The sequence below is a fragment of the Helianthus annuus genome, chromosome 14 (assembly GCF_002127325.2).
Source record: "Helianthus annuus cultivar XRQ/B chromosome 14, HanXRQr2.0-SUNRISE, whole genome shotgun sequence".
Taxonomy (NCBI): domain Eukaryota; kingdom Viridiplantae; phylum Streptophyta; class Magnoliopsida; order Asterales; family Asteraceae; genus Helianthus; species Helianthus annuus.
The window spans coordinates 171,676,787-171,700,211 of NC_035446.2; the positions used below are offsets into that span (position 1 = coordinate 171,676,787).

The 23,425-nt window shown below is 40.6% G+C and overlaps 2 protein-coding genes across 14 annotated transcripts; both read right to left on the reverse strand.

Annotated features, from left to right (window-relative positions):
* Window positions 1-497: 497 nt before the first annotated feature.
* On the reverse strand, window positions 498-7,373 carry LOC110905099 (3-hexulose-6-phosphate isomerase). 9 transcript variants are annotated; one of them, XM_035983587.1, is made up of 6 exons: window positions 6,688-7,373; window positions 4,106-4,243; window positions 3,714-3,790; window positions 3,449-3,529; window positions 2,888-2,986; window positions 2,609-2,784 (listed from the first exon to the last, which is right to left on the reverse strand). In XM_035983587.1, the coding sequence occupies exon 1, from the start codon at window positions 7,326-7,328 to the stop codon at window positions 6,717-6,719; it is 612 nt and encodes a 203-aa protein (XP_035839480.1). In that variant the 5' UTR covers window positions 7,329-7,373; the 3' UTR covers window positions 2,609-2,784; window positions 2,888-2,986; window positions 3,449-3,529; window positions 3,714-3,790; window positions 4,106-4,243; window positions 6,688-6,716. The 9 variants fall into 9 exon arrangements, with proteins under 9 accessions (XP_035839478.1, XP_035839480.1, XP_022006672.1 ...); XM_022150980.2 differs by having other exon boundaries at window positions 4,627-7,372; XM_035983583.1 differs by having other exon boundaries at window positions 2,888-3,188; window positions 4,627-7,372.
* Window positions 7,374-9,880: 2,507 nt separating this feature from the next.
* On the reverse strand, window positions 9,881-14,016 carry LOC110905098 (protein phosphatase inhibitor 2). 5 transcript variants are annotated; one of them, XR_004879917.1, is made up of 6 exons: window positions 13,815-14,016; window positions 13,090-13,156; window positions 12,030-12,145; window positions 11,891-11,968; window positions 10,845-11,000; window positions 9,881-10,287 (listed from the first exon to the last, which is right to left on the reverse strand). XR_004879917.1 is itself a non-coding variant. In XM_022150978.2 (5 exons), exons 2-5 carry the CDS (start codon window positions 13,110-13,112, stop codon window positions 10,055-10,057), a joined length of 528 nt encoding a protein of 175 aa, XP_022006670.1. In that variant the 5' UTR covers window positions 13,113-13,156; window positions 13,815-13,998; the 3' UTR covers window positions 9,881-10,054. The 5 variants fall into 5 exon arrangements, 4 of the variants coding, with proteins under 4 accessions (XP_022006670.1, XP_022006669.1, XP_035839482.1 ...); XM_022150978.2 differs by lacking the exon at window positions 11,891-11,968 and having other exon boundaries at window positions 13,815-13,998; XM_022150977.2 differs by lacking the exon at window positions 11,891-11,968 and having other exon boundaries at window positions 12,030-12,148; window positions 13,815-13,997.
* Window positions 14,017-23,425: the final 9,409 nt, after the last annotated feature.

A 23,425-nucleotide genomic window follows, 5' to 3' on the forward strand; every position in this document is an offset into this window, starting at 1 on the left:
AAAGGTTTAAAATTCTGAATATGTAATTAAAAAAAAACTAATTTTTATATAAATATCTTTCAACTATTTTTTTTATATTAATTTCCTTAACCTTACTTAATACACACGTAAATATAAATATAGACTTTTTGTATAAAAAAACTGTTATTGTGATTTCATTTTATTCTTATAAAAACTTAACACATTGTGCACCTATTAGAGTTTGTCACCGCCCCAACAAATACCTTGGTTAGGCAGTTAGGCTATCCTAGGGGTGTTCATGAGCCGATCGGATCGAGGGTCTGCTCATGGTCGGATTGAATTACAGCCGATCCGATCCGATCGGATCGAATTTGCAAAACCGAGCACAAAAGTGATGCTCATGCTCGAATTGAATTTGAATCGAGCGGATCGTTTCTCAGTTTCGCTCGGTTTTTCTCAAATCCTAACTAAAATCGAGCGGGTCGTTTTCGCTCGATTGAATTATAAGTTCGCTTTCAACAGAAACAAATCCTTACTTAATTAAAACATGTCCAACACCTTACTAACAAAAGCAATACATAAATAAAATCATAATTCTAAAAATGTTCTTCACAATATCAAGAAGCACAAAATAAAGTGCGAAATACGAATTGTCATTTAACTCAAAAGCCATAAACTTCTTTTTTAAGCTTGATCATCTCTATCCATAAAATTCAACTTCAAATCAACATATAACCTATAAACACAACCATTAAATAAAACTAGTAAGTTCTACACATTACATAACAACTTTTTTGGTTTGTTAACTAAAATCTATATATTAATTATTAATAAAAATAATTCGAGCGAAAACGAGCGATCGACGAGCGAGCAGACCTTTGCTCGTGCTTGGATTAAATTTGAATCAAGCCGATCCGAGCGGCTTATTTACAAACTGAGCGGGAATCGAACAAGCATTTTTCGAGCGATCCTCGATCGTCGAGCAGTTTGGACAGCCCTAGGCTATCCACATCGCACCTTTCGGTACATTAGTTTGGATTCCGAACGATAACAAAACGGACCGGCTGCGATGGAGCATTATGACTAGGCGGTCTAGATGGGGTGAGGTCCCGATTTATGTGTGGCTGGGGTCTATGTGACCGTTAAACAAATAAGAAAAATCCTAACGGCTAGTTTTTTTATTAATAATTAATATATAGATTTTAGTTAACAAACCAAAAAAGTTCTCACACAAACAAACACTCTCAATCCCCACTTTCCCACTTTCAGTTTATCAATTTCAAATTCTATTTCAATCACAATAAGCTCGAGCGACGAAGAAACCATACAACATCCACCTACACGTATTTTTTTTTTTTTTTTTTGCAACGGGCAGCTCCAGTACGAAGAGCCCACGCAATCTCAACCGCTACCTTTCCTGGTTTTCACACTATTTCATGGTTTTATTCAATAAACAAGGACCATTTCTTTCTCAGCAAACAGATTTTTATTGTTTTAAAACGCTAACTCACATACCTTCTAAACTTACTCCTATATATACACCAATGTTGATCATAGAATCAGTCCTGAACCATTTTAAAAAGAAGGGGAAAGTTCTTGTACAAATAATCTTAACATACTAAACATACAAATTGAAGGAAAACTCAAAAAGACAAGGTGACATTTTTGTAATTATCAATAACTATCAAAGTTACTCTACAAATATATCTAAAAAACCTAACCCCCTTCCCCCCACACCCCCCCCCCCCCCAAAAAAAAAAAAAAAAAAAAAAAAAAAAAAAAAAAAAAACCTAAACCCCCACACCCCCAAAAACCTAACCCCCCCCCCCCCCCCACCCCCAAGCTAAAAACTAAACCCCAAAAAAATCTAAAAAAAAATAAAAAAACACACAAAATTATTTTATTTTATTTTTTTAACATTTTTTATTAAAAAATCGCTACTTTTAGTAGCAGCGCAAAAAAAAAATTCTAACAAAATGTAGCATTTTTTTATAAAAAATATTAAAAAAAATTGTGTTTTTTAGGTATTTTTGGTTGAGTTCACATTTGTATAGTAACTTTGATAGTTGGTGATAATTACAAAAATGTTACCTTGTTTTTTTTAGTTTTCCTTCAATTTGTATGTTTAGTATGTTAAGATTATTTGTATTTGATATTTTGCCTTAAAAAACACATTTATTACATACTCGATATAAACTAGTATTAAGCACCCCCGCGTTGCGGCGGGGGGCGAACACTAATGCCACACTATTGCCAGCGATCACCAACACTATGGTTGTAGTGTGTTAATGCGAAAAATTAAGCTGAAACGTAAAACATATAAAAGATAACTAAGTCGATATAGGACCAAATCATTCTATAAACCTTGTTAGAAAGAGGGGGTAGATGTGGCACTTTCGACTCACTTTCTTTCGAGTGGTTTGATTCAGGTTATTAAATTTATAACTTGTAAAACAGGTAAAATAAAAAAAAATCAACAAATAAGTATATTATTAATTCATAAAACCTTTACCATAAATTCTTACAACCCATACTATAAAAAGACATCAGGTTCATAAAATGCGTTTGTGTCATATGACTAACCAAAAGCTATTCGGGTCATGCGCCATGTGTATTAACAGATTTGGCACATATCTGGTCAAGAACACAAATAAATAAATTCAAATTAATTAGAACAACACTATCATTGTAATAAAATAGTTTTTGTATCACATTTTTGGTAACTAACACACCAAATGTTTATCAGTTAGCACACTTAACCCCTCCATTTGAACCCAAACTAAAAAAGTACATGTTTGACCTGTTTGCCACTTAAGGGCACACCTGCAATAGGGTAATTAGTCATTGACTCGTTTCCATTATAGTATGCAACTATATTCTGCAGCTATTCAATAAGTGACTTAACTGTTGAGAGAACTGAACTTACATCTAACTCGGAAGCCTTTTCTTCAAGTAATTCCGTGAATCCCACTTACATCTCCAGCTGAACACTTTTCCCAAACTCCTACAAGATGTTCAGGTGTAACTGCAAGTAATAAAAAATATATATAAATATTCCTTTGAGAATACCTAGAAAAGCAAAACGTATATATAATATATACAAAGGGTATATCTTTGGATGCGATGTGTAAGGATCATGTTCTTTCTCTTCGTATCAGTGATTTTGAAAACCGGATCTAGTATCTCTTTGGTACCCCATAGATATGAAGAGTGGCCCTCTATGACTTCTGTAACATCAAATTGCAGCCACAACACAGAATATTGGTTTATACATCAAACGAAATCTATTCTTTGTTCGTACGCAGAATATTATAGGGACCCACTAATACCCTTCTAACTAATGGGATTCGTAAGAATCTAGATTCGAACATGAGGTCTGCTAGAGGAACTCAGGCTGTCAGGCTTTAACCACTATGCCACCCCCTTGAAGGTTGATCAGACCAAACCTTATACATGAAAATGGGCAATAAGGAGATACAGAACTCACATTCTCGACCTCAGGAACATCCACGAGTTCAATTCCAGTTAATCCTTGACTAAGGAGACCATGGTTGACTGTAAAAACCATCTAGCAAAATATAACATACCATTAATAAAATATGATGTGTACGGTGTACCTGGCTCGAAAGGCTCACTCCAACCGTTCAATCGGTTGTGGAATAAGCATTTATCAATCTTCCAGAAACAACCTATCATGCCTACTATAACTGATTTGTAATGAAGAGATGAAAATTACAGAACATGCTCCATACCTTCCTAACAGCTTCCCTTTTTTCGTCTTCTATAGCAACCGGTGCTCCAAGAAGAACAACTCTTTCCACAATTCCAACTGTAAATTGAAAGAAAAGATGTGGATTAGTATCTCTAAATACGCTAAAAGTCCAGTACCCTCTAAACGACACCGAGGTTTTTGAATGGGTGCCAATTAGCATGACCAAATTCAGCCAAATTCTCAAGATCTACATACCGTTTGTCTGAATGGGTATATTTTTGGTTGTCTCCATGTTAGTAAACCGTTTGACTCTTATAAGCACAGGTAAAAGTTGGTAGAGTCCATAATTTTAATGAATCGATACTCTCCTTGAATTTGGTGGAGACCATGGTAAGTAATTAACTTTAGGCAATTATAAATAAGAAATCATACATGTATTCTTCAAAGTCTGCATGTATGGATCAGTTGCTGTGGTTGGAACAATTTGTACCGACACAGAACCTCTACCGGACAAAAAGTGTGTGCTTTTGCTCCCTTTTGACCTTCTCGCCTTGGTGCACTTCCCACTTTCTAAAATCAAAATCAAACCGTCTAACAGCTGAGCAACAGTCACATAGTAACAATGGTGATAATTTGTTAAGGTAAAATCATCTATTCCACAACGAATTGATACAACTTAGGTTGAAATGGACTCTACAAATGAGACCCAGAAATAGAAATAAAAATGCAAAATTTCTTTCCACAAAGACATCAAAAGCCAAAACCCAATTCTACAAACCATCGAGCAAAACCCCAACAAAAACTAATCTTATATAACCTTATCAACATTCCAGATATCATTAAAAATGCACGAAAACAGCAAATTATCAAGTAACATTCAAATTTCAAGCAGAATATGCTGAATGAAATCAAATCGTTCAAATGTAAATTGGGGAAAATGTGAGGATCATTACCTAGCTGTGAAATTGCAAGACTTTGAGCAACACCAACTATCAAATTGTGAGAGTGATGTTGTAATTAGAAAGATATATACACAAACGCCATGAAAATCGACTTGATTACGATCGGAGATTGTCTGATCATTGGCTATTTACTCAAGAACTTCATATAAGAGGTGGGTTATGGTGTAGTGACGATGCCGGAGATGGCGCGCCGCCGTTGTTCCGCCGCATGTCGCTGGCGGCCCGGTCTGTCTCTTTGCTTTCATCTCTCTCTCGAATGTGATACTGATGTGGGTTTTGTGACGGGGTAGGAGAAGGTCAATATACGTGTCAAAAATGGAAGCTCAATAGGTGGGGCAGAAAGGACACGCGGCCTTTTATAAAAAGCTTACAACCCTATATACATAACGTACAAACCATAACAACATAAAAAACAACAAAAGCAAGAAGTACAACTTGCATATGCGTAAACCTGATGCAAATTAGAGTATATATAAATACATAGAGCCGCTTTAATCAACAAAGGAGATATTTAATAGAATTCTCTCTCATTCTAGAGGGTCCACACCTTAGTTGTTTAGCAACACATTTAATAAGTTAACAATGGTTGAGGCCAACCATCTTTAAACCCCATATTCAGAGCATTAACTTTGGTTTGTTGGTCAAAAGTTGTGATAGCTCTCAAATTCTCAAATGCCCTAGCTAGGTGGTCTCAACTCTATTGTGTTTTTTTAACGGCCAACGAATATTTCAAATGGGCTACTAACGAATCCTTCAAATGGGCCACTTCATTAATTTAAACTAAAAATCTTATATCCGGCCTTCACCACCAATGTGGCACCGTCAGCCGCCCCTACGACCACCGCTAACCCCGTCGGCTTCCCACGTAAACTAAAACATGTGATTCATGACAAAACGTATTGAGGATTACTTAGAAACGCGATTTTGGAAGCAAAACGATCATGAACGATCTCGTCTCCCTCACCTTGCACTCTCTCCTCGCCGTCGACCTAGGTTGATTTCCTTAGGTGATTTAAATCACCAAGGTTACATCCAGGTCCCTCCAATTCAATTTCACATGCCTTATTCCCAAGGCTTCGTAATTAAGCTTTAAATAGTGACAATCGGGTCCTTGGGGATATCCTCTAAATCTTGTGGTTAACGCGTTACAACTCTTGCAGTCTCGTTTGATAAAACCCCGTCAACACCATTCATTTGAATATCTTAGCAATAGATTCTAGGATGTTACAACCACTGATAGCAACGATTCTAGGAAACTTTGCAGCAAAATGCAAGACTGAAGACTCGCAACCAAATATAATTGTACAAATAAAACTCCACAATGATCGTTGCAAGATAAACAATAGAACTTTCGAGTTGTGGAGCTCAAATGAGCAACACTGTACTTATAGTTGCTGGCATACTACTCTTTACCTTTCTAGATTTTTCTAACCTAGACTATTATACAAAATATCTAGCACATTTACAATGTGATAACTTAGAATGGAGTTGCGGTGGTATCGAGATGAGGAAACTGCAGCAGTTTATAGTGATGACTAATGCATACAAGTACTCAGTAACTCAGATATGGATGATAAATGGATATATTGTGTTTGTAAATCATAAGGGCGGGCGGGGCGCCCATCACTCACCACCCACTCATCACTCACAACATCCAATCAAGTTCCGCCACGTCATCGAGCTTTATTCCATCACTGGTGATGGATTTTAGTGGAAATGCCCATCACTCACAACATCCAACAATAAACCCTTAGATTCTTCAATTGTTCACGCGGGATGTGTTTGACGCGTTATAGAAGGTGGTGGCGGCGGTGTTATTTGTTGTTCCTCGCGTGGTGGAGGACCCTCACGAGGCGCCCCGTCCCCCCTAATAACCTAAAACTTCAAATTTCATATGCATTAATGGATGCATGTACCACAGAAGTTTCTAGCAAAGACCAACAATCTGTACCATATCCCATAACATAAGCTACTTGTTTACTTTTGTAGACAACATCACATAAATCATTAAGAAGAGCATAATACATAAGAAAAAACAAGAAACACACTAACCGACAGAGAGCATTGATCAATCACTAACTCTACTCCAAATTAGTGTGCCGAGATCGTATCTCATCTGGGGTTTGACCCAAAACCGAAACCAATTTAAAAACCACCATCTCAAACAACACAAACAACGCCCCTTCATACACACTCCCCATCGGAAGCAACGCTCCTCCTCTTCCTCCTTCCACCACACCATCATCATCCGCCATCGTCTGCGCCGCCACGTACGCCACCGCATTCGCATACTTCACCGAAGATCCCAACTCCGGCTGTGCGGTCAGAACCAGCACACGACCACCGTTGGATTTCGCAACACCACAAATGGCATCAACGGTTGAGAAACCGCCTGGACCAGCAGACGCAATAAGGAGGTCGGAGGAGGAGATTGGTGGGGTGGTCATGTCGCCGACGCAATGGGCTGAAAGGCCGAGATGGGCCAGTCTCATGCATAGGGCTTTCATCATTAGACCTTCGCGGCCTACGCCGTAAACGAAGATTTTACCACCGTGGGCGGCGGTGGAGGCTATTTCGTCGACGGTGGTGTGTAGGGGAGATGGGGTGGATGTGGAGTTGGTGAATACGGAGTTGATTTGATTGCAGATTTTGGTTGCCAGGACTGACATTGAATCGCTGCTTGGTTCTGCCATTGACGATTGATTGTTGTTTGTTGAGTTGACCTGAAATTCCTTTGCTACTCTTTAGCAGGAATTCTTATCTGTTTGTGCACGTGCATGTCACGTGGAGTGGGGTAGTATATTTCGATCAGTCGTGTGTAGCAAAGGTCACTTTAGTTTAGCCTCTCACTTTTACAGAGGAAATTTAGTCACTGAAAATCCACTAGCGACTCAGACTCAACTCAAGAAACTCAAGACGAGACTCGAACTATGATCTCGTCATGAGTTTGCCAATGCGTCAGAAGGGTTTCGGTGAAAAGTTAGACATGAATATCTGTAATATCGGAATTTAGACATGTGAAAGTTATTCACGGTACGAAAAACTACTTTACTTTGAATATAACTTGATTTACAATAGCTCTAATATCGGAATGCTGAGACAATAAGTATTTATTAAAATACTTGTTGTGTGTTTAAAGTTTTTTTTTAAGTTTAATGGCGAAAAGTTTTTCGAGAAAAATATAAATAAATAATATGAGAATTTATATTAAAAAATTAATGAGATAAAAATGTATATTATCTATAAGTGGTGAAATTGAAGTATAAAATATTATTAAAAAATAAATAAATAAATGGATTGGAAACTTACATTATTTATAGTATAAGATGTAAAATTAAAAATTAAAAATGGGTGACAATTATAAGAAGTTACTATTAATGAGTCGTAAATTGTTTTAGGTATAACATTCTCTAATTGTGGTTGAAAATGATAACAAAGATAGAACATTGGGATTACATGAAAAGAGAACGGGACATGTTTTTTTTTCTTGTAAATTTCTATAACATACATATCAAAGATAGAAGAGAATAGTTGTCACAATGAATCTTGCAACTTCATACGTTTTAGTTGGTGGCATGATGTTTGTAATTAGCTTATACGGCGACATAGAGTGATTCCATCACCCACCGGGAGCTGACACGAAATCTCCGTAATACCTAACTTTCTTAGTGGAGCATCCGGTGGTGCCACCAAAGACCCATTCCAAAGGTTGTTGTTGTAGCCAATCACTCCCCCAACTTTGACTAAATCTATTAATCTTTTATGGTAGTTAAGATAGTTGTCTTTATCAGCGTCCACAAAAATAAAGTCAAATGATCCATGACACTTTGACTGTAATACAAAATTAGAAATTGGAATTGATTTTGTGTTTGAAAAATTATAAAAAAAAAATAACCAAGAAAGCAGTGTCTCATAAATTTTTAAGTACTTGCATCTTCGACCATTTGGAAAACTTGAGTTGGTAGCCTAGTGGACGTAATTTTAATTTTGTACTTCAATTGTGGTTCATCCTTAATTGCATTTCACCAACTTCCATTTTGTTTGTATTCTAAAAGAACAAAAATTCACCAACCAACAAACCTCAACAGTTTGCTTTTTTCTTCGGCCAGTAGTTTTTAAGGTAGTTGAAGTTGAACGTCAATAATTTTGATTTTTAAAGCTTTATCTTGGTTTATCGTTTAACTCTAAATATTAATTGTGTCTAGTTGAATAAAGTTGTATTCTTATATGGTCTTAACTTATCTTGCAAGTTTTTTTGGTTTTGATTTACACTAATACCTACCGCCACGCCAACTAATGGGATCACTTCAGCAATTTTTTGCTGGACCAGGCAACCGAGCAGCCAGCAAGAGCTAACGGAACTCACTGAATTAACTACGGCTGTTCAGTCGGTTTCGCTTGGCCAAGGGGGTGATAGATGGGTGTGGGGAAACGACCCGTCTGATAAATTTTCAGCTGCAGATGGTCAACTACACGGATTTGGGATTAAATTTCGAGTGGAATAGTTGGGTCCCTATTAAGGTTAACTTTCTGACTTGGAGGTTGATCCTTAATCGGGTGCCGATGCTGACCGCTTTGGCTCGCCAGAATGTAAACGTTGGTCCTACAATATGTAAAGTATGCAAGGAGGCTGATGAAACTGCACCTCACCTTTTTGTATCATGTCCCTTTGCGCAATTGTTGTGGGAGTTTGTTTCAGGCTGGTGCAAAATAAGATCATTTTATTTTTTAAGAGTTGAGAGGTCTGGTACACATACATACCCAACTTAGGGGGTCTACAAAATAGAGAAAAGCTGTGTTCACGGTTATTCAAACAACGATTTGGTGCCTATGGAAGAACCTTAACGGCGTGATCTTTAATAAAAAATCGGCAAACCTTACAAGGACTAAAGAAGAGAAGAAAACAATGCGGTACCTATGGTTTAGGAACCGAGCTGCAGGACATACATGTACGTGGGATGAATGGTGTCACTTTGATTTACCTTGTTTTGGTGTGTGAATGATGTAAACCGTTGGCGGATGTACTATAATCGTTAACCAGTGGTTAACTTCTAACGAAATTATTTGTTGGCCGTTCAAAAAAAAAAAAAAAAAAAAAAAAAAACCCTACCGCCAACTGAGTGTGTTGGGTGAGGAAATAGAAGCCGCGAATTAAATGATTTGTAAATAAATTACGCTCTTATCATCGAACATTATGTTTAACCAAACTTTTTTCTATTATACGACAGCTAATGTAAACGATCAATCAAAAAAACCACACACAAAAACACTAACTTTACTTGCTCTTGAAATACATGATGAACAAAACTGTATCGTCTAGCAAAACAAATAAAAACCATGAACATAAACACAAAGTACGGTTTACAACGAAAGTTTGGAACTTAAAACAGGAAGAAAATTTTACCAGCGAGTTTAAAACTTAGGCAGAAGATGAAGATGTTTGTGGTTGAGGTTCAACAAGATCTTCGGCGTCAGTAATGTCGATATCTTCCACACCAACAGCCAATGACGACGATGTATCACATTCCCCATTCAATTTCTCATCGTCATCGTTGCACGGTTCATCAAAGGACTCCTTTCGCCTGAGTTCTCTTACTTTATGGAATTCGTCATAGTGAGCCCGTCTCTGCTCCTTGAAACTTGAGCTCCTGCCTATTTAAGAACATAATCAATTTTCTATAAAGCTGGTCAATTTCAAGAGAGTAAATTACAAAAATCGTCCTTTATGTATGTCACTTATTGCAAACTGTGTCCTTTGTCTTCAATAATTACAGAAAACGTACTCGATGTTTGCAAACCCTTGCAAATTATGTCCTTTAGCCTTAACTCAGTTAAATTTTGTGTTTAAATCTGATCAAATGAACCCCACATGAGTGTATTTTTGTGGTTAAATCTGACCAAATGGATCCCACATGAGAGTAAAATGACCAAAATACTCTCATGTGGGGTCCATTTCGTCAGATTTAACCACAAAAGATTAACTGAGTTAGGGCTAAAGGACATAACTTGCAAGGGTTTGCAAACATCGAGTACGTTTTCTGTAATTATTGAAGATAAAGGACACAGTTTGCAACAAGTGACATACATAAAGGACGATTTTTGTAATTTACTCATTTCAAGATAAAGTTTACAAAATTATAACCAAAGGTTTGGTGTAACTGAAGATACAACGTGACAAAATTTAAACGAAAACATGATGAGAGAAAAACCTTCACTGTCTTCATCCATAGCATCTGGCTCATCCTCTGATGATGTCCAGCCAGAGGGTTGCTGTGAGTTATCGGAAGAAACCATATCGTTGAACACGGACCGCACAGTTTCATCGTCTCTTTCAGCGAAAGGACTCCGTACAGGAGATAAAGATCCTACATACAACAGTTCAGCTAATATGATTGCAACACTAATAACTAACAAAAAGTTCTTGCTATCTCAAGTGTTTAGGACCTACATATCAGATAAAATGCATCGTTATTTAAATAAATAGTAATTTGATACATTAACTAGTGGTATACTCCGCGCTTTGCTGCGGGCTTTCAGTCGGTATCGGTTTTGTTTGGTTCGTTACAGTATCGGTTTGATTCCGGCACTCGATATAGCAACCAATAGAGATATGCTCAATAAGATATCGACATATTAAGAAAACAAAAAAATGTTGGCACTCGCTATAGCTTACGGTACCAAAATAATACTTTATTGTGACGTAAGGAAAACCATAAAAACGAATACTCTACCGATACCGATGTTCAGATGGTAGCGGTTCAGTTCGTCATGGTAAAGAACTAAAACACAAGTACACAACTATATAGACACGTTCGAATTAAACTTTAGATAAAGAATAAGCACGTCGTAAAATTTTATGAGGAAAAAAACTTAAAAGTAATAAAAATAATAGAAATAATAATAAAATAAAGAGTAAATTACAATTTTGGCCCCTGTGGTTATATCGCTTTTACCCTTTTAGCCAAAAAGGGATCTTTTAACATTTAAGCGCCCAACGTCTTTTTTTCTAACCCTTTTGGCCCCTAAAAGTAAATGGATGGGGTTAGTGTTAGGGGCCAAAAGGGTTAGAAAAAAAGTCGTTGGGGGCTCAGATGTTAAAAGATCCCTTTTCGGGCTAAAATGGTAAAAGTGATATAACCACAGGAGCCAAAATCGTAATTTACTCTAAAATAAATAAATAAATTTAGCAACCACTGTTCATACTTGTTGCATTTTGTTATATTTATCTACAAAAAAAAAGTGGACAGAAACATACCAACCCTTTTGACCTGTCCCTTTTCCTATGGTATATTCAAGACAAGATTTGCCACATCCAATCTAATGCCTAAAAAAACTGAAATAACACAAGCATAAGTAAATTTGAATAGCAGAAAACACGTGCAGCATAAACTTACCATCAACATCAGTCATATGATGATATGGAGTCTTTGGTTCGGTAATTTTCTGTCTTACGGGTTTGTTTGCTTCAATTTCTGATAGTTTTGCCTCATCCCATTTGACAGATCTCCTACTGCTTCAAAACATAATAAATACAAGCATAAATCCACCCATGTCAAGAAACAAACTACAAAACTGATTTATAGGGTCATAGCTTAGTAAGTTGTTTTCAGCCATTCAAGGTCCAGTATGATCAAAAATGACAATTTTCTTTAGCCGTGTTTAAGTTTACATGCATTGGATTTATCTCGCTTATCAAGGGTTTCTTATTTGCTTAGATGGATAAGAGATACTAGTCGTCATCCAAAGGTATTACACTATTACTTGTTTTCCTTGCGGTTAGAGGGCGTTTTTGATGAATTATAGAACAAAAATCTGTTTGTTTTGCGGGCCTATTTTAGAGTTTATACTTTATACTAGAGTCACACACAGATCTCCCTAGTCAAACACTCTTTAAGAAAAAAACAGAACACTATAACTGAATTTGGATGTAGGGTGGTTTAGTTTGTAATGAAACAGATTCCATTCATAGTTGTTAATGGCGAATAGAGACAAATAGCGAAAAACGTATCTATATGCTACATAGCAAATAGCAATAAATAGCGGGTGGGTATTTTATAAATAGCGATACACTAGAAAAAAAAACTTTAAAAATTTTATATGTATATTATATCAAAATACCCTGGTATATATGCTGCTATTTTACATGTATATTTAATAAAAACCTAAAATCCAACGATTTTATAGTTATATTAAATTGCTATTTATATAGAAAAAAAAACTGTCACTATTATCGCTATCTATCGCTACAACCCTAATAGCGAGCCTAGAACTATACACTACGTAGCGCGCTATAGTAATTGCTACACTCGCTATTGACAACTATGATTCCATTGTCCATAGAAGGTCCTTTTATCCCAACAATCTTCAAGAATCAAGGGAGAAAATAAAACCAACATCACTGCATTATAAAAAAAAAAAAAAACGCTATTGCATCCAGAGATAATAGAAAGTTACCCCGAGTCTCCCATTGTAGACATTCTGAATTCTAAGAAGCACAGGAAGCGGTTGAGTAGCCAATTTTCTGAGACAAAAAAACACAAATCTATATAAAACTACAAATATAACTACGATTTTTCATGACATTGAAGACAAACAAACCACAAAACACAGGATCTGTTTAAAACTCTAGAATTGAAATGGTGCTTAACAATATATGCATGAAAATATCACTGAAACATATATCCAATAATCATATACAAGAACTTATTTATTTTCTAAACCGGTAACATATACTGATATTAGTCAAACAAACTTCCAAAGACAATTTGGACTCAAGCTCACTGGCAATGAAAAATGAACAAGAACACAAACAATAAAATTCTATAAACTTTTCACAATCAAATGCAATAGCTATATAGCATATCAACTGTCAGCAGCATTTGAATTAACCAAATACGAAACCCTAAAAATAACATAAACGATAAAACTACAATTTTGAAAAATCGGTTCCAGTCCACTCAGATTCGTACTCAAACAGAACAATCTCTAAGAATTCGCATGTGACAGATTATTATTGTGAAATCAAAACCACCACCTGACAAACCGATCGTTATATAGACACGATTTCTCTGAAAAACAACAATAGCGGAAACTAAAAGGGGGTATTTTGTGGCCGATTAGGTCAAAACGAAAGGTTGAATGCAAATGAATGTAAATCTAGCAAAAGGAGTATCGCTTACCGTTGCTGCGAAGCGATGCGACGATCTGTACGTACGTCGGTTGTTGGTCGAAAATCCAGATACAGATTTGGCTTCACCTTACTTTTATACCATTTTGCCTCAGTCACGGAGAGAAAAATATCCCATGTTTGTTTACCAATTTAAGAAAGTGAATTCACAATGTGAATTCAATCATCATCGCCTCAGTAAATCTCACGAATATCAAAATTAAGATAGGTTTGAAAAGGGCAAGATATAAACAGGCTTATTCTAATTCATAGGAATAGAAAGTCTGCTTCTACACATGCTCATTACTTACCAAAACCTTCCACCCATGGCATTATAGCCTAGTGGTATTTGGAGGTGGGATAAGGCTTATGACCATTAGGTCATGGGTTCGATTCTCACAAAGGGGGTTTTCCTAGATTTATTGGGTTTCCTCCTGAATTGGTGTATAGGCATGATTGCCTAGTGGAGATGGATATGATCGGGTGGTTCTGCTGGTGGCACGATGATACTCCAGTGGTCCGTCAGTGATCCAAATTTGCCGTTCAAAAAAAAAAAAACTTACCAAAACCTTCCAATTTCTTGTTTTTTTTTTGGTAAAAGTTAACCCGGTGAATATTATACCGGCAAAAGATCAAATACAAATAATCTTAACATACTAAACATACAAATTGAAGAAAAACCCAAAAAGACAAGGTGGCATTTTTGTAATTACCACCAACTATCAAAGTTACAACCAAAAATACCTAAAAAAACACAAATTTTTTTTTAACATTTTTTATTAAAAATCGCTACATTTCGTTAGCAAAAAAAAAAAAAAAAAAAAAAAAAAAAATTGGCTACTACTAAAAGTAGCGATTTTTTAATAAAAAATGTTAAAAAAAATAAAATAAAATAATTTGTGTGTTTTTTTTATTTTTTTAGGTTTTTTGGGGGGTTTAGTTTTTAGCATTTTAGCTTGGGTGGGGGGGGGGGGTTAGGTTTTTTTTAGGTTTTTGGGGGTGGGAGGGGTTAGGTTTTTTTAGGTTTTTGGGGGTGGGGGTGGGGTTGGGGGGTAGGTTTTTTTTTAGGTTTTTGGGGGTGAGGGGGGGGTTAGGTTTTTTTAGGTTTTTTGGGGGTGGGGGGTAGGTTTTTTTTTTAGATTTTTGGGGGGTGGGTGGGTGGAGGGTTTAGGTTTTTTTGGGGGTGGGGGGAGTGGTTAGGTTTTTTTAGATATATTTGTAGAGTAACTTTGATAGTTATTGATAATTACAAAAATGTCACCTTGTCTTTTTGAGTTTTCCTTCAATTTGTATGTTTAGTATGTTAAGATTATTTGTACAAGAACTTTACCCATATTATACCAACCAACTAAAATAAACAAGTGATGGGCAGGCTACCCAACAGTTCTCAAGCATGACATGCCATACTCAAGTTGACAACAAAACACCCCAATCGGCAACAAAAACTCCAATTTCTTGTTCGACAAAACCTAGCTGTCATGTCCGTAGACAATAACTCGGGTTCCGATTTACCAATCCAACTAGCCAACTTATTCAAGAATGGCCTCAACATTCAACCCCAAAATCCAAAGTTATCCATGGGCGTAGGATAATAAGGGCGGAAGGGGGCGACCGACCCCCCGAACTTTTCGTTCAGTAGTGGGGAGTATGTAGTTTTCGTATACAAATTTTTGGGTTACGTTATTGACCCCCTGGTTTTATAGAAATATTTTGATATATACGTTTTCGGCCCTTCGGTCGGAAATCTCAAACTTCGCCACTGAAATTATCCGACAACCCACAAATACAGTCAAAATTTCGCTTTATGGACTTGAATGATTCGAGTTGCCATAGGCCGAAAATCAAATAATCTATTGAAACACTTAACCTCTAACCCTCCAGATCCAAGCCATGAAACCTACGAGCAGTGTGAACAGGATCATCTAACCGTCTTCTCATGGCTTATTCGGTCCATGGGCTAAAGAAAGAGTTTCTAGTAACAAATGTCTTCTTATGAGGTTAAAAAGGTTTGTAAATTGAAAAGATATGATATTAAACCTGTCAAATTCGAGTCGAATATAACCCACTAGATTTGGATCTAGGGTTCCAGATTGTGTAAGTAGTATTGTGAAATTCGGTTGGCAATGATCTTACGAGATGCATGGTTATGTGATCATCAATTAAAATAGACATAGATGTGAAAATTGAATCGATTATGCCCTCAAAGGATCCATATCCTTTTGACAGTGATAGGTAATAATACATGGTATAAATATCGGGAAAATGACCAAAACGAACTTTGACCAAAGCCTTTTTTTTTACCAAAATAAACATGTGATACGACGAAGGTTAGCGAACATATGAAAACCCATTCCGTTTAGAACTTGATGCGTGTCAAAAGTGTTTCAAATACTCTTAAATCATGTAAGTCCCACCCTGACATCCAATAGGAAACATCTACGTGTCTAAATAGTCTAGATAGACTTTATATATGTTATGTGTCTGAAAATTAGGCTCTACAATTTATTTTAGGTAATAGCCTAAAGTTTTTACTGAAGAAGCTAGATTTAGATGTGATGAAACAATGGTTAACCGGGCAAGGTTAACACACTGGTCTCGTCAAGAAGGGTTAATCCCTTCCTCTCGGAGATCGCTGGCTGGGTCACCGGTGGATGATCTCCTGCACAAGGAAACAAACCGTGACTCGTAACAAGGAGGATGGGGTGGGGGGTGCTCCTTGTTACCACTCTCCGGCGTGAGAATCAGTAGTTTGCTTTGGGAAGCAAAGTAAGATAGTAGTAGTGAGAGAGTTGTGAAGAGATACCTCAAACCTGGTTTGGGGTCGGTATTTATAGCCGAGGAGTGAAGGAGGTGATTGATGGATGGGCTGACGACGAGCTGCACCGTTGCAGGTGTGTCAGTCTCGCCGGCCGTGGGGGTTACGCCACGTCAGCCCATCGCTTTAATAGTTCTGACAGGGGACTGTCGCCGGCGCCACTTGCCCTGTGGTGTCAGCCACTTGCATGGCGTGTCAGTCCACTGGTTGGATATGCAGGATGCGGTGCGAGCCGCATCGCTGCATGCGGTAGCATCTGAAGTTACCGCGTCTCCTACTTGTGATCAAGAAATACGCGAGATGCGGTGTGTGCCGCATCCTCGTCTGTGGAGACTATATGCTCGCTTCCCTTGTCGTGACGAAAATGCCCATATGATGCGGTGCCAGCCGCATCGATATGTTCATCTTCTTCTGCACTTGGGTCAAGCTATTCATCTTCGGACCGAATGGGTCCGAAGGATGTGACCGCATGGGTGCGGTTTGCTTACTGGTAAGGGTTTGTTTGATGCGGGTAATGGTCGTTTCGGGACCATACCCCTTCAAGTCCCCCCAGTCTAGTGTTGCTGCCTTGTGCAAGTTGCACGTGGGAGGAGCGCTGGACTTATGGTGTAGGAAGGTAGTTTGGCAGTCTGGAGAAAATTCTAGGCCAGATCAAACTGGTGACCTGGAAAAAATCCGGCTATGCCTCTTCCGTACCGGTGAAGGAATTTCGCTTGATGCGAAATTCTCAGCCGTTGCATGTCATCAGGTGGGTTGCCACCTGTTGTTGTGTTTGAAGGTCTGTTAGAGACCTTCATAGTAATGCTGCACAAACTTCGAACCAACCTATAGGATGGTGGTTCAAAGGTCTGCACATGCTTCGAACCTCTTGGAGGTGGTTTCTTCTTCGAACCATTTGCCAGAATGGTGCACGAAGAAGAAAAGAAAAGCTTTGAAACCGACCTTTGCGGTCGGGTTTAAAGGTTTTGGATGTTGCGTTTGAACTTTGCTCAAGTTCTATGTTCAGCATCCTATGAGGAGATGACCATCCCTTTTTTGTGGGGTGTTCGTGTTCATCCTGATAGCTCTCAAGTAACCGTACGTTCTTTGCGGTTACCTCGTTGCGTCATTGTTGGCCATGTTTGGTCGAACAATGTGGGTCTGAGCTATGGGTAAATAAACATGGTCATAGGCAGAGGAATGCCCACCGTTGTTTATTTTATGCGTTCCATTGGCAGGTAAACAAAGTCATAAGCAGACTTGTTACCGCGGTCCGTTGGCAGGTAAACAAAGTCATAGGCAGACTTGTTACCGCTGGTCGGATACCTGCTGCTTGGTAAGTGCTTGGTTATAGCACGTATCTGCGTTCTTTCTGGAGCCACTTTCCTTCACGCTCCAATACCGAGTTTACAACGAGGTGGCCTCGTTCGGTGATGTGGAGTGAGCTTTGCTCTTCCGTAGCAACCACTCTGCGGAAGCTATGATTATGTCTGTAGCTTCGTGTGAGTGTCTGCGATTTTTGCAGTCAGATATTCACTCAGAGTGTGCGTGTTGTACGGATGTAGCTCTTGAAGGTTCAGGAGTCAAGGTTGCTGACGTGCGGTCGCGTAGATTCCCTTCCTTCTTCTTGCTGAAGAAGTTGTTTATGTACCCTCTGTGGTTGTGAACCGGACAGGAGGGTTTTGAAGCTTGAAGAGAATGAAGGCAGTGCGGTTTGCTTGTTCCTGAGATGCGGTTCAGTCCAAAGAACAACACTGGTTCTGAGCATCTGACACACCTGAATGGGTTCATGTGTGTTACTTCCGCATATTCCACGTGTGCTCGTGAGTGATGCGGAAAAGGTAATATATCCCTTTATAGAATAGATAGATATATTTCTACCTATTTTTTAGGGTATATAAAAAAACGACATGCGGTATGGGTTATGGTGCGAGAAACCAGAGAAACCGCATGCCGCTTATGTTTTTTGGATAATGCTGTCGCTTTTTCTTGCCTACGTGGCTTGATCGCACGTGTGAGTTGGTAGAAGTTGGTGACGTTTCTGGCATGTGCTGAAATGAAAGGACATTTGCACTGCCCGAGGTATTAAATGCACTGTAGCAAGTAGTGTAAACGTCTTCTTTGTCAGGCGCGTGGGCGGCCACGCGCGCGTGATAACCGTCAGCGAAAACGGCGCTCGACACGTGGTGCCGCGTGATACGCTCTTTTTGAACGTGATGATTCGCCTTCCCCTCCGCATTAATTGCGATGGGTATATAAGGGGAAAACCGTTCGTGGTTTCCTCTCACTTGGTTGAAAATTCAAAAAAATTTGCCGTTTGAGAGAAAGTTGTCATCTGTCATCTCGACTATTTTTCTGAAATTCCGGTGAGGTTTCTAGCGTTTCTGTTCACCATCTTCTTTTTCTGTGATATTATTGATGGCTGAACCGTCAAACCCACACAATGTGGAGGGTGTAAACCCTGATCAGCCGTTAGTGGCTGAGGAGGACGATGACGATGACGTAGAGGTTGCCGGCGGTGGGTTGCCGGTGTTGAAGTGGTCAAGACATAGTTTCAAGACTTTGATGACCACGGTTCAAATGTCCACCGACTGGGATTATACTTATCCTCAGGAGGGGGATACTGGTGCCGATGCCCCACCTGGTTATATCACCTTGTGGGCTGATTTTTTCTACGACGGTAACCTTCGGTTACCGGTGACTTGTTTTGTGGCAGAGGTGTTGGAGTACTATCATCTCCACATCTCTCAACTCAGCCCTTTTGGGATGTTCCGGATCAGGAACTTTGAGTATACGTTCCGGGCTCAGAAACTGCCCGTTACCGTTGAAAATTTCCGGCGTTTCTACCAGTTGACGGTGAATACCGGATTCTTTTCTTTTAACCAACGGTATGGCAGCCTGAAGTTGATGACACCGCCGAAGGGTGTGACAGGCTGGAAGAAGAAATTCTTCTATGTGAAGGCCTGTGCGGTTTACGCCGCCATGACGTTTAGGGACGTCAACATTGGCGTTGCGGATGAGGACCTTCCTGTTGCCAGCGCCTTAACCGTAGACTGGTTTTCTAGGCTGCGGCCTATTGAACTTAAGAAGCTGGATAACAATCAACTGTGGGTGCTGCGGATGATGCTTACCAGGCCGGACAGGAAAGCCAGGCCCGTTTTGCGGGAAAAGAGTGGAGGTAAGCCAGCGATATTTGATTGTTTTCTCTGTCTTCTTGCTTTTTTAATAACGTGCATGCATGCGTTATTTTAGTTGAGGCGGTTGGCTTGTGGAGGATGTTCGAGCCTGACTTTGAGGGTCAGGTGGAGTTGATTTCGGTTGAGCTGAAGGAGGGCTTCAACCTGGAAATTGTCAAGAATTTCCGTGTACCGTCACGTGCGGTATTAGACGCGCCTGTGCCGGCTGACGCAAGAGGTATTTCTTACGTTGCTCCTTATTGTCCTCAGTTTATATTGCTAACTTGGTTTGCTTTTGAATTGTTTAATGCAGCTGCCCTTGCGGACTTGGGGAAGTTTGAGAAACGTGTCCCTAAGAAGCAGGTAGAGAAAAAACCGGTGAAGAAACCTGCGCGAGGCCGTGGCAAGGGGAGTGCTGAAGGCTCAGCTGCCCCTTCTTTCGTGTCGGGAGCCGCAGGTACCTATCGATCTTGTGTTCGTCGATATACCGATTACGTGGTAGTATCTGACACCCTTGAGGGTTTGGGTGTTGTAGGTCGTGGTGCGGCTACGGGAGGGACTGCTGGGGGTCCTCCCGTTATTGGTAAAAAAAGAGATCCAGAGCGAAAGGCTTCTGGTGGTGAGGAACCCAAGCGTCGGAGAGTGCAGACAAAAAGGTCTGCTCCGGCGCCGAAACAACCTGCGGTTGTTGTGGGTAAGTATATCGTAGTTTATCTTTAAGTATTCGTATAACTTGTATTGATAACTGTTTGACTGTTGTTCTTGCAGACCCTGTTGGTGGAGATTTCTCCATCTTTGATTCTCCAGGGTCACCTCCGCGTGCCAGGGATGCGGGGACCTCTGAGGTGCCGTCGACACCCCCTGCTAAGGTGGGTTTTGGGTCGACGGTGCGGACCGCAGAGGAAGTGGCGGCCCAGATTCATGATACCGTGGATTCGTCCAACAACCTCATTACTCCCCCGGACGGGGATAATGTGGATCTGCGGTTTTCTGATTCTGGGAAAGAGAACCCTGATGCGGAAACGCAGAAGGTGGATACTGAGCCGCAGAGTTCTGCGGCTGGTGTTAAAGTTACCGGTGCCGGTGCCGGTGGTGCGGAGCATGATGGGCCTCCGATTCAGCCTGGGGAGACTGAATTGGAGTATTACTACCGCACCTACTCCCAGGACCGCAGTACGGCGTACCATCGGCCCCCCTGGACTGTATTGCAGGGGGATGATATTGCCAATGACCCTGCGGCCTGCAGGGAAATCTTGGGCGGTCTGGGGACGCCCTTCGAAGTTGAGCGGGCCCGCGCCGCACCGCGGGAGCTGCGCATAAACCAGCTCTCGACCCTGTTGGTAGGGACTTCCGTTGTGGCGAATGCCATGTTGGAAGATTACAAGGTGCTGAGCCGCCGTGAAGAAGAGACTGTTCGTCTGCGGGCGGAGGCGGAGAAGCTGGTCGAAGCTGCTCGTGCGGGTGCGGAGCAGTTGGAAAAAGATAAAGCTGCTTTTGAGACGCAGAAGCAGACCACTGAGTGGGCTACCACTGCCCAGCTGAAACAGGTGCGTACCCTTGCTAAACTCCTTGCTGATGAGCGTAAACGTTGGGAGGAAATTTCATCCAACGAGCGCAAGAAGTGGAACGAATCCTGGGCTAAGCAGAACAATCTTCTGTTTCATACTCGGCAGGAGTTAGCAAACGCCAAGGCGGCAAATGTTGCCTTGAGCAAAGAAAAAGCTGCGGCTGAGGCCGCGTCAGTTGAAGCGCTGCGGGCAAAGGACGAGACCCTGAAGGCGCTTGAAGAGGCCAAAGATGCCGGGGCCCGTGCTGCCAAGGCCCTTGAGGCGGCAAATTTGGAGCGTCTTCGTTTAGACCAAGTTGTTACCAGTTTGCAGGTACATCTCTTTAACTGTGCTTGATGTTTTATTGCCGGTTCATAAATGTTTACCTTGTGAAGTGTTTGCTATTTTTGACAGGCGGATGTGCAAGCCCGGGAGGTCGCGGTTACAGATCTGACTGCCCGCGTGTCTGAGGCGGAGGAACGTGCTAACTCCGCTGTGGAGGCCAAGGATGCCTTGGTGTCCTCCTTTAATCAGTTGGAGGCTGACCGTGAGTGGATGCGGTCATGCGGTATTTCGCGCGTAAGTCTCTTCGTGCTTTAGCTATCTGTAGACTAACACATAGGACTTACGTTTTGATTTGGATTTGCAGATTGTTGGGGCGATTATGAATGCCCCTGAGACTACTGCGGGTTTGAATCTGGTCCGGGATCGCGCTCGGGATGCCGGTTTTAAGGCGGGGTATAACCGCTGCATTAGTCATCTGAACGTGATTACCAAGGGTAGTCATACGGATGAGCGATCGGGGTTCCGTGATGTAGATACCGAGTCGCGTTTGAAAGCAGCCGAGGCCTCCTTCTATGATACGTCCCTGGCTTGTTTAGAGGAATTGGACGGTTGTTTGGAGGCCGCGGACTATGTAGACCGCTTGCGGATGCTGTATCCAGATGAGGAAGAGGATGACCCTGCTGGTGACGCTAGAGATGAAGCGGGGACCAGTGGTACAAAGTAGGGTTTAGGTTGGCTTGTGTGCCCCCTTTTTGTTTTCCTCTTGTATAAAATAGGAAACCGTTATGTAAATCCGTGTAAGCACCCTTTTGGTGCCTGAATTTTTGAATATAAGGTTTTTTGTTCCATTATACAAGTATTGTATGTTTTGAAACGCTTGTATGCGGGTCTCTACCCATTGTGAATGGGGTTGAGTACGCTTTATACTATTGCGGTACGAGCGTGTGTCAATCCCATTGTTTGCCTTTCTGGGCTCAGGAATTGTATTAAGTAAGAAATATGTCTATCCGGTTGGATAGCACTTAAATCTTTTTTGCCTTGTGTTGGCTTATTACAATAGTTGCGTGTGGCTGACCACTTTGTATAGGTATCGTGAATGAAGATTTTGCCAATCTGTTTTTGGGATACCGCAAAGTGGAAACACGCATTTGTAATAGTAGTAAACAAGCAATAATGTACAAAACAACTTGTTTATTTATTTGCAAATGACCTGCGGTCCGATAGGTTACATGGGGAGTGTAAGAACGTGGCTTACATATAGCAGCGTCTAAGCTGTTGTGCGTTCCACGTTCTGGCGATAGGTTCGCCCTCTAGTGTTTGTAACCTGTATGCGCCCTTCCCTAAGACCTCGTTGACGAGGTAGGGTCCTTCCCACTTGGGGGCAAGTTTTCCTGGGCGCTCGGCATTAGATGCCTCGTTGTCACGTAGGACGTAGTCCCCTGGATTGAAAGTACAAACGCGGACTCGCGCGTTGTAATACTTTTCCAGTTTGGATTTGTATTTGGCCTCGTTGATGGCGGCGTTCTCGCGCCTTTCTTCTAGGAGGTCCAAATCAATCCTACGTTCCTTGTCGTTGTCTAGCTTTTCGATAGCCAACATTCGAGGAGATGGGAGGCCCATTTCCGCGGGTATCACCGCTTCAGACCCGTAGACGAGGCTGAAAGGTGTTTCCCCATTGCTTGTTTTTGGGCTAGTGCGGTGAGCCCATAAGATGCTTGGGAGTTCATCGACCCAGCCACGCCTGGCTGTGCCCAACCGTGCTTTGATTCCTTCGACTAGGCCTTTATTTATACTCTCGACTTGGCCGTTCCCTTGCGAGTGT

What these genes read in the sequence shown, in the direction of transcription:
- LOC110905099 (XM_035983585.1), bottom strand. Translation starts at nt 7,328, where the DNA reads ATGGCAGAACCAAGCAGCGATTCAATGTCAGTCCTGGCAACCAAAATC.
- LOC110905098 (XM_022150977.2), bottom strand. Translation starts at nt 13,112, where the DNA reads ATGTCTACAATGGGAGACTCGGG. An exon ending in TCTACAATGGGAGACTCGGG is followed by an intron (nt 12,149 to 13,089) that starts GTAACTTTCTAT and finishes TATGTTTTGAAG; the next exon opens with CAGTAGGAGATCTGTCAAAT. An exon ending in TCATATGACTGATGTTGATG is followed by an intron (nt 11,001 to 12,029) that starts GTAAGTTTATGC and finishes TGTTGTATGTAG; the next exon opens with GATCTTTATCTCCTGTACGG.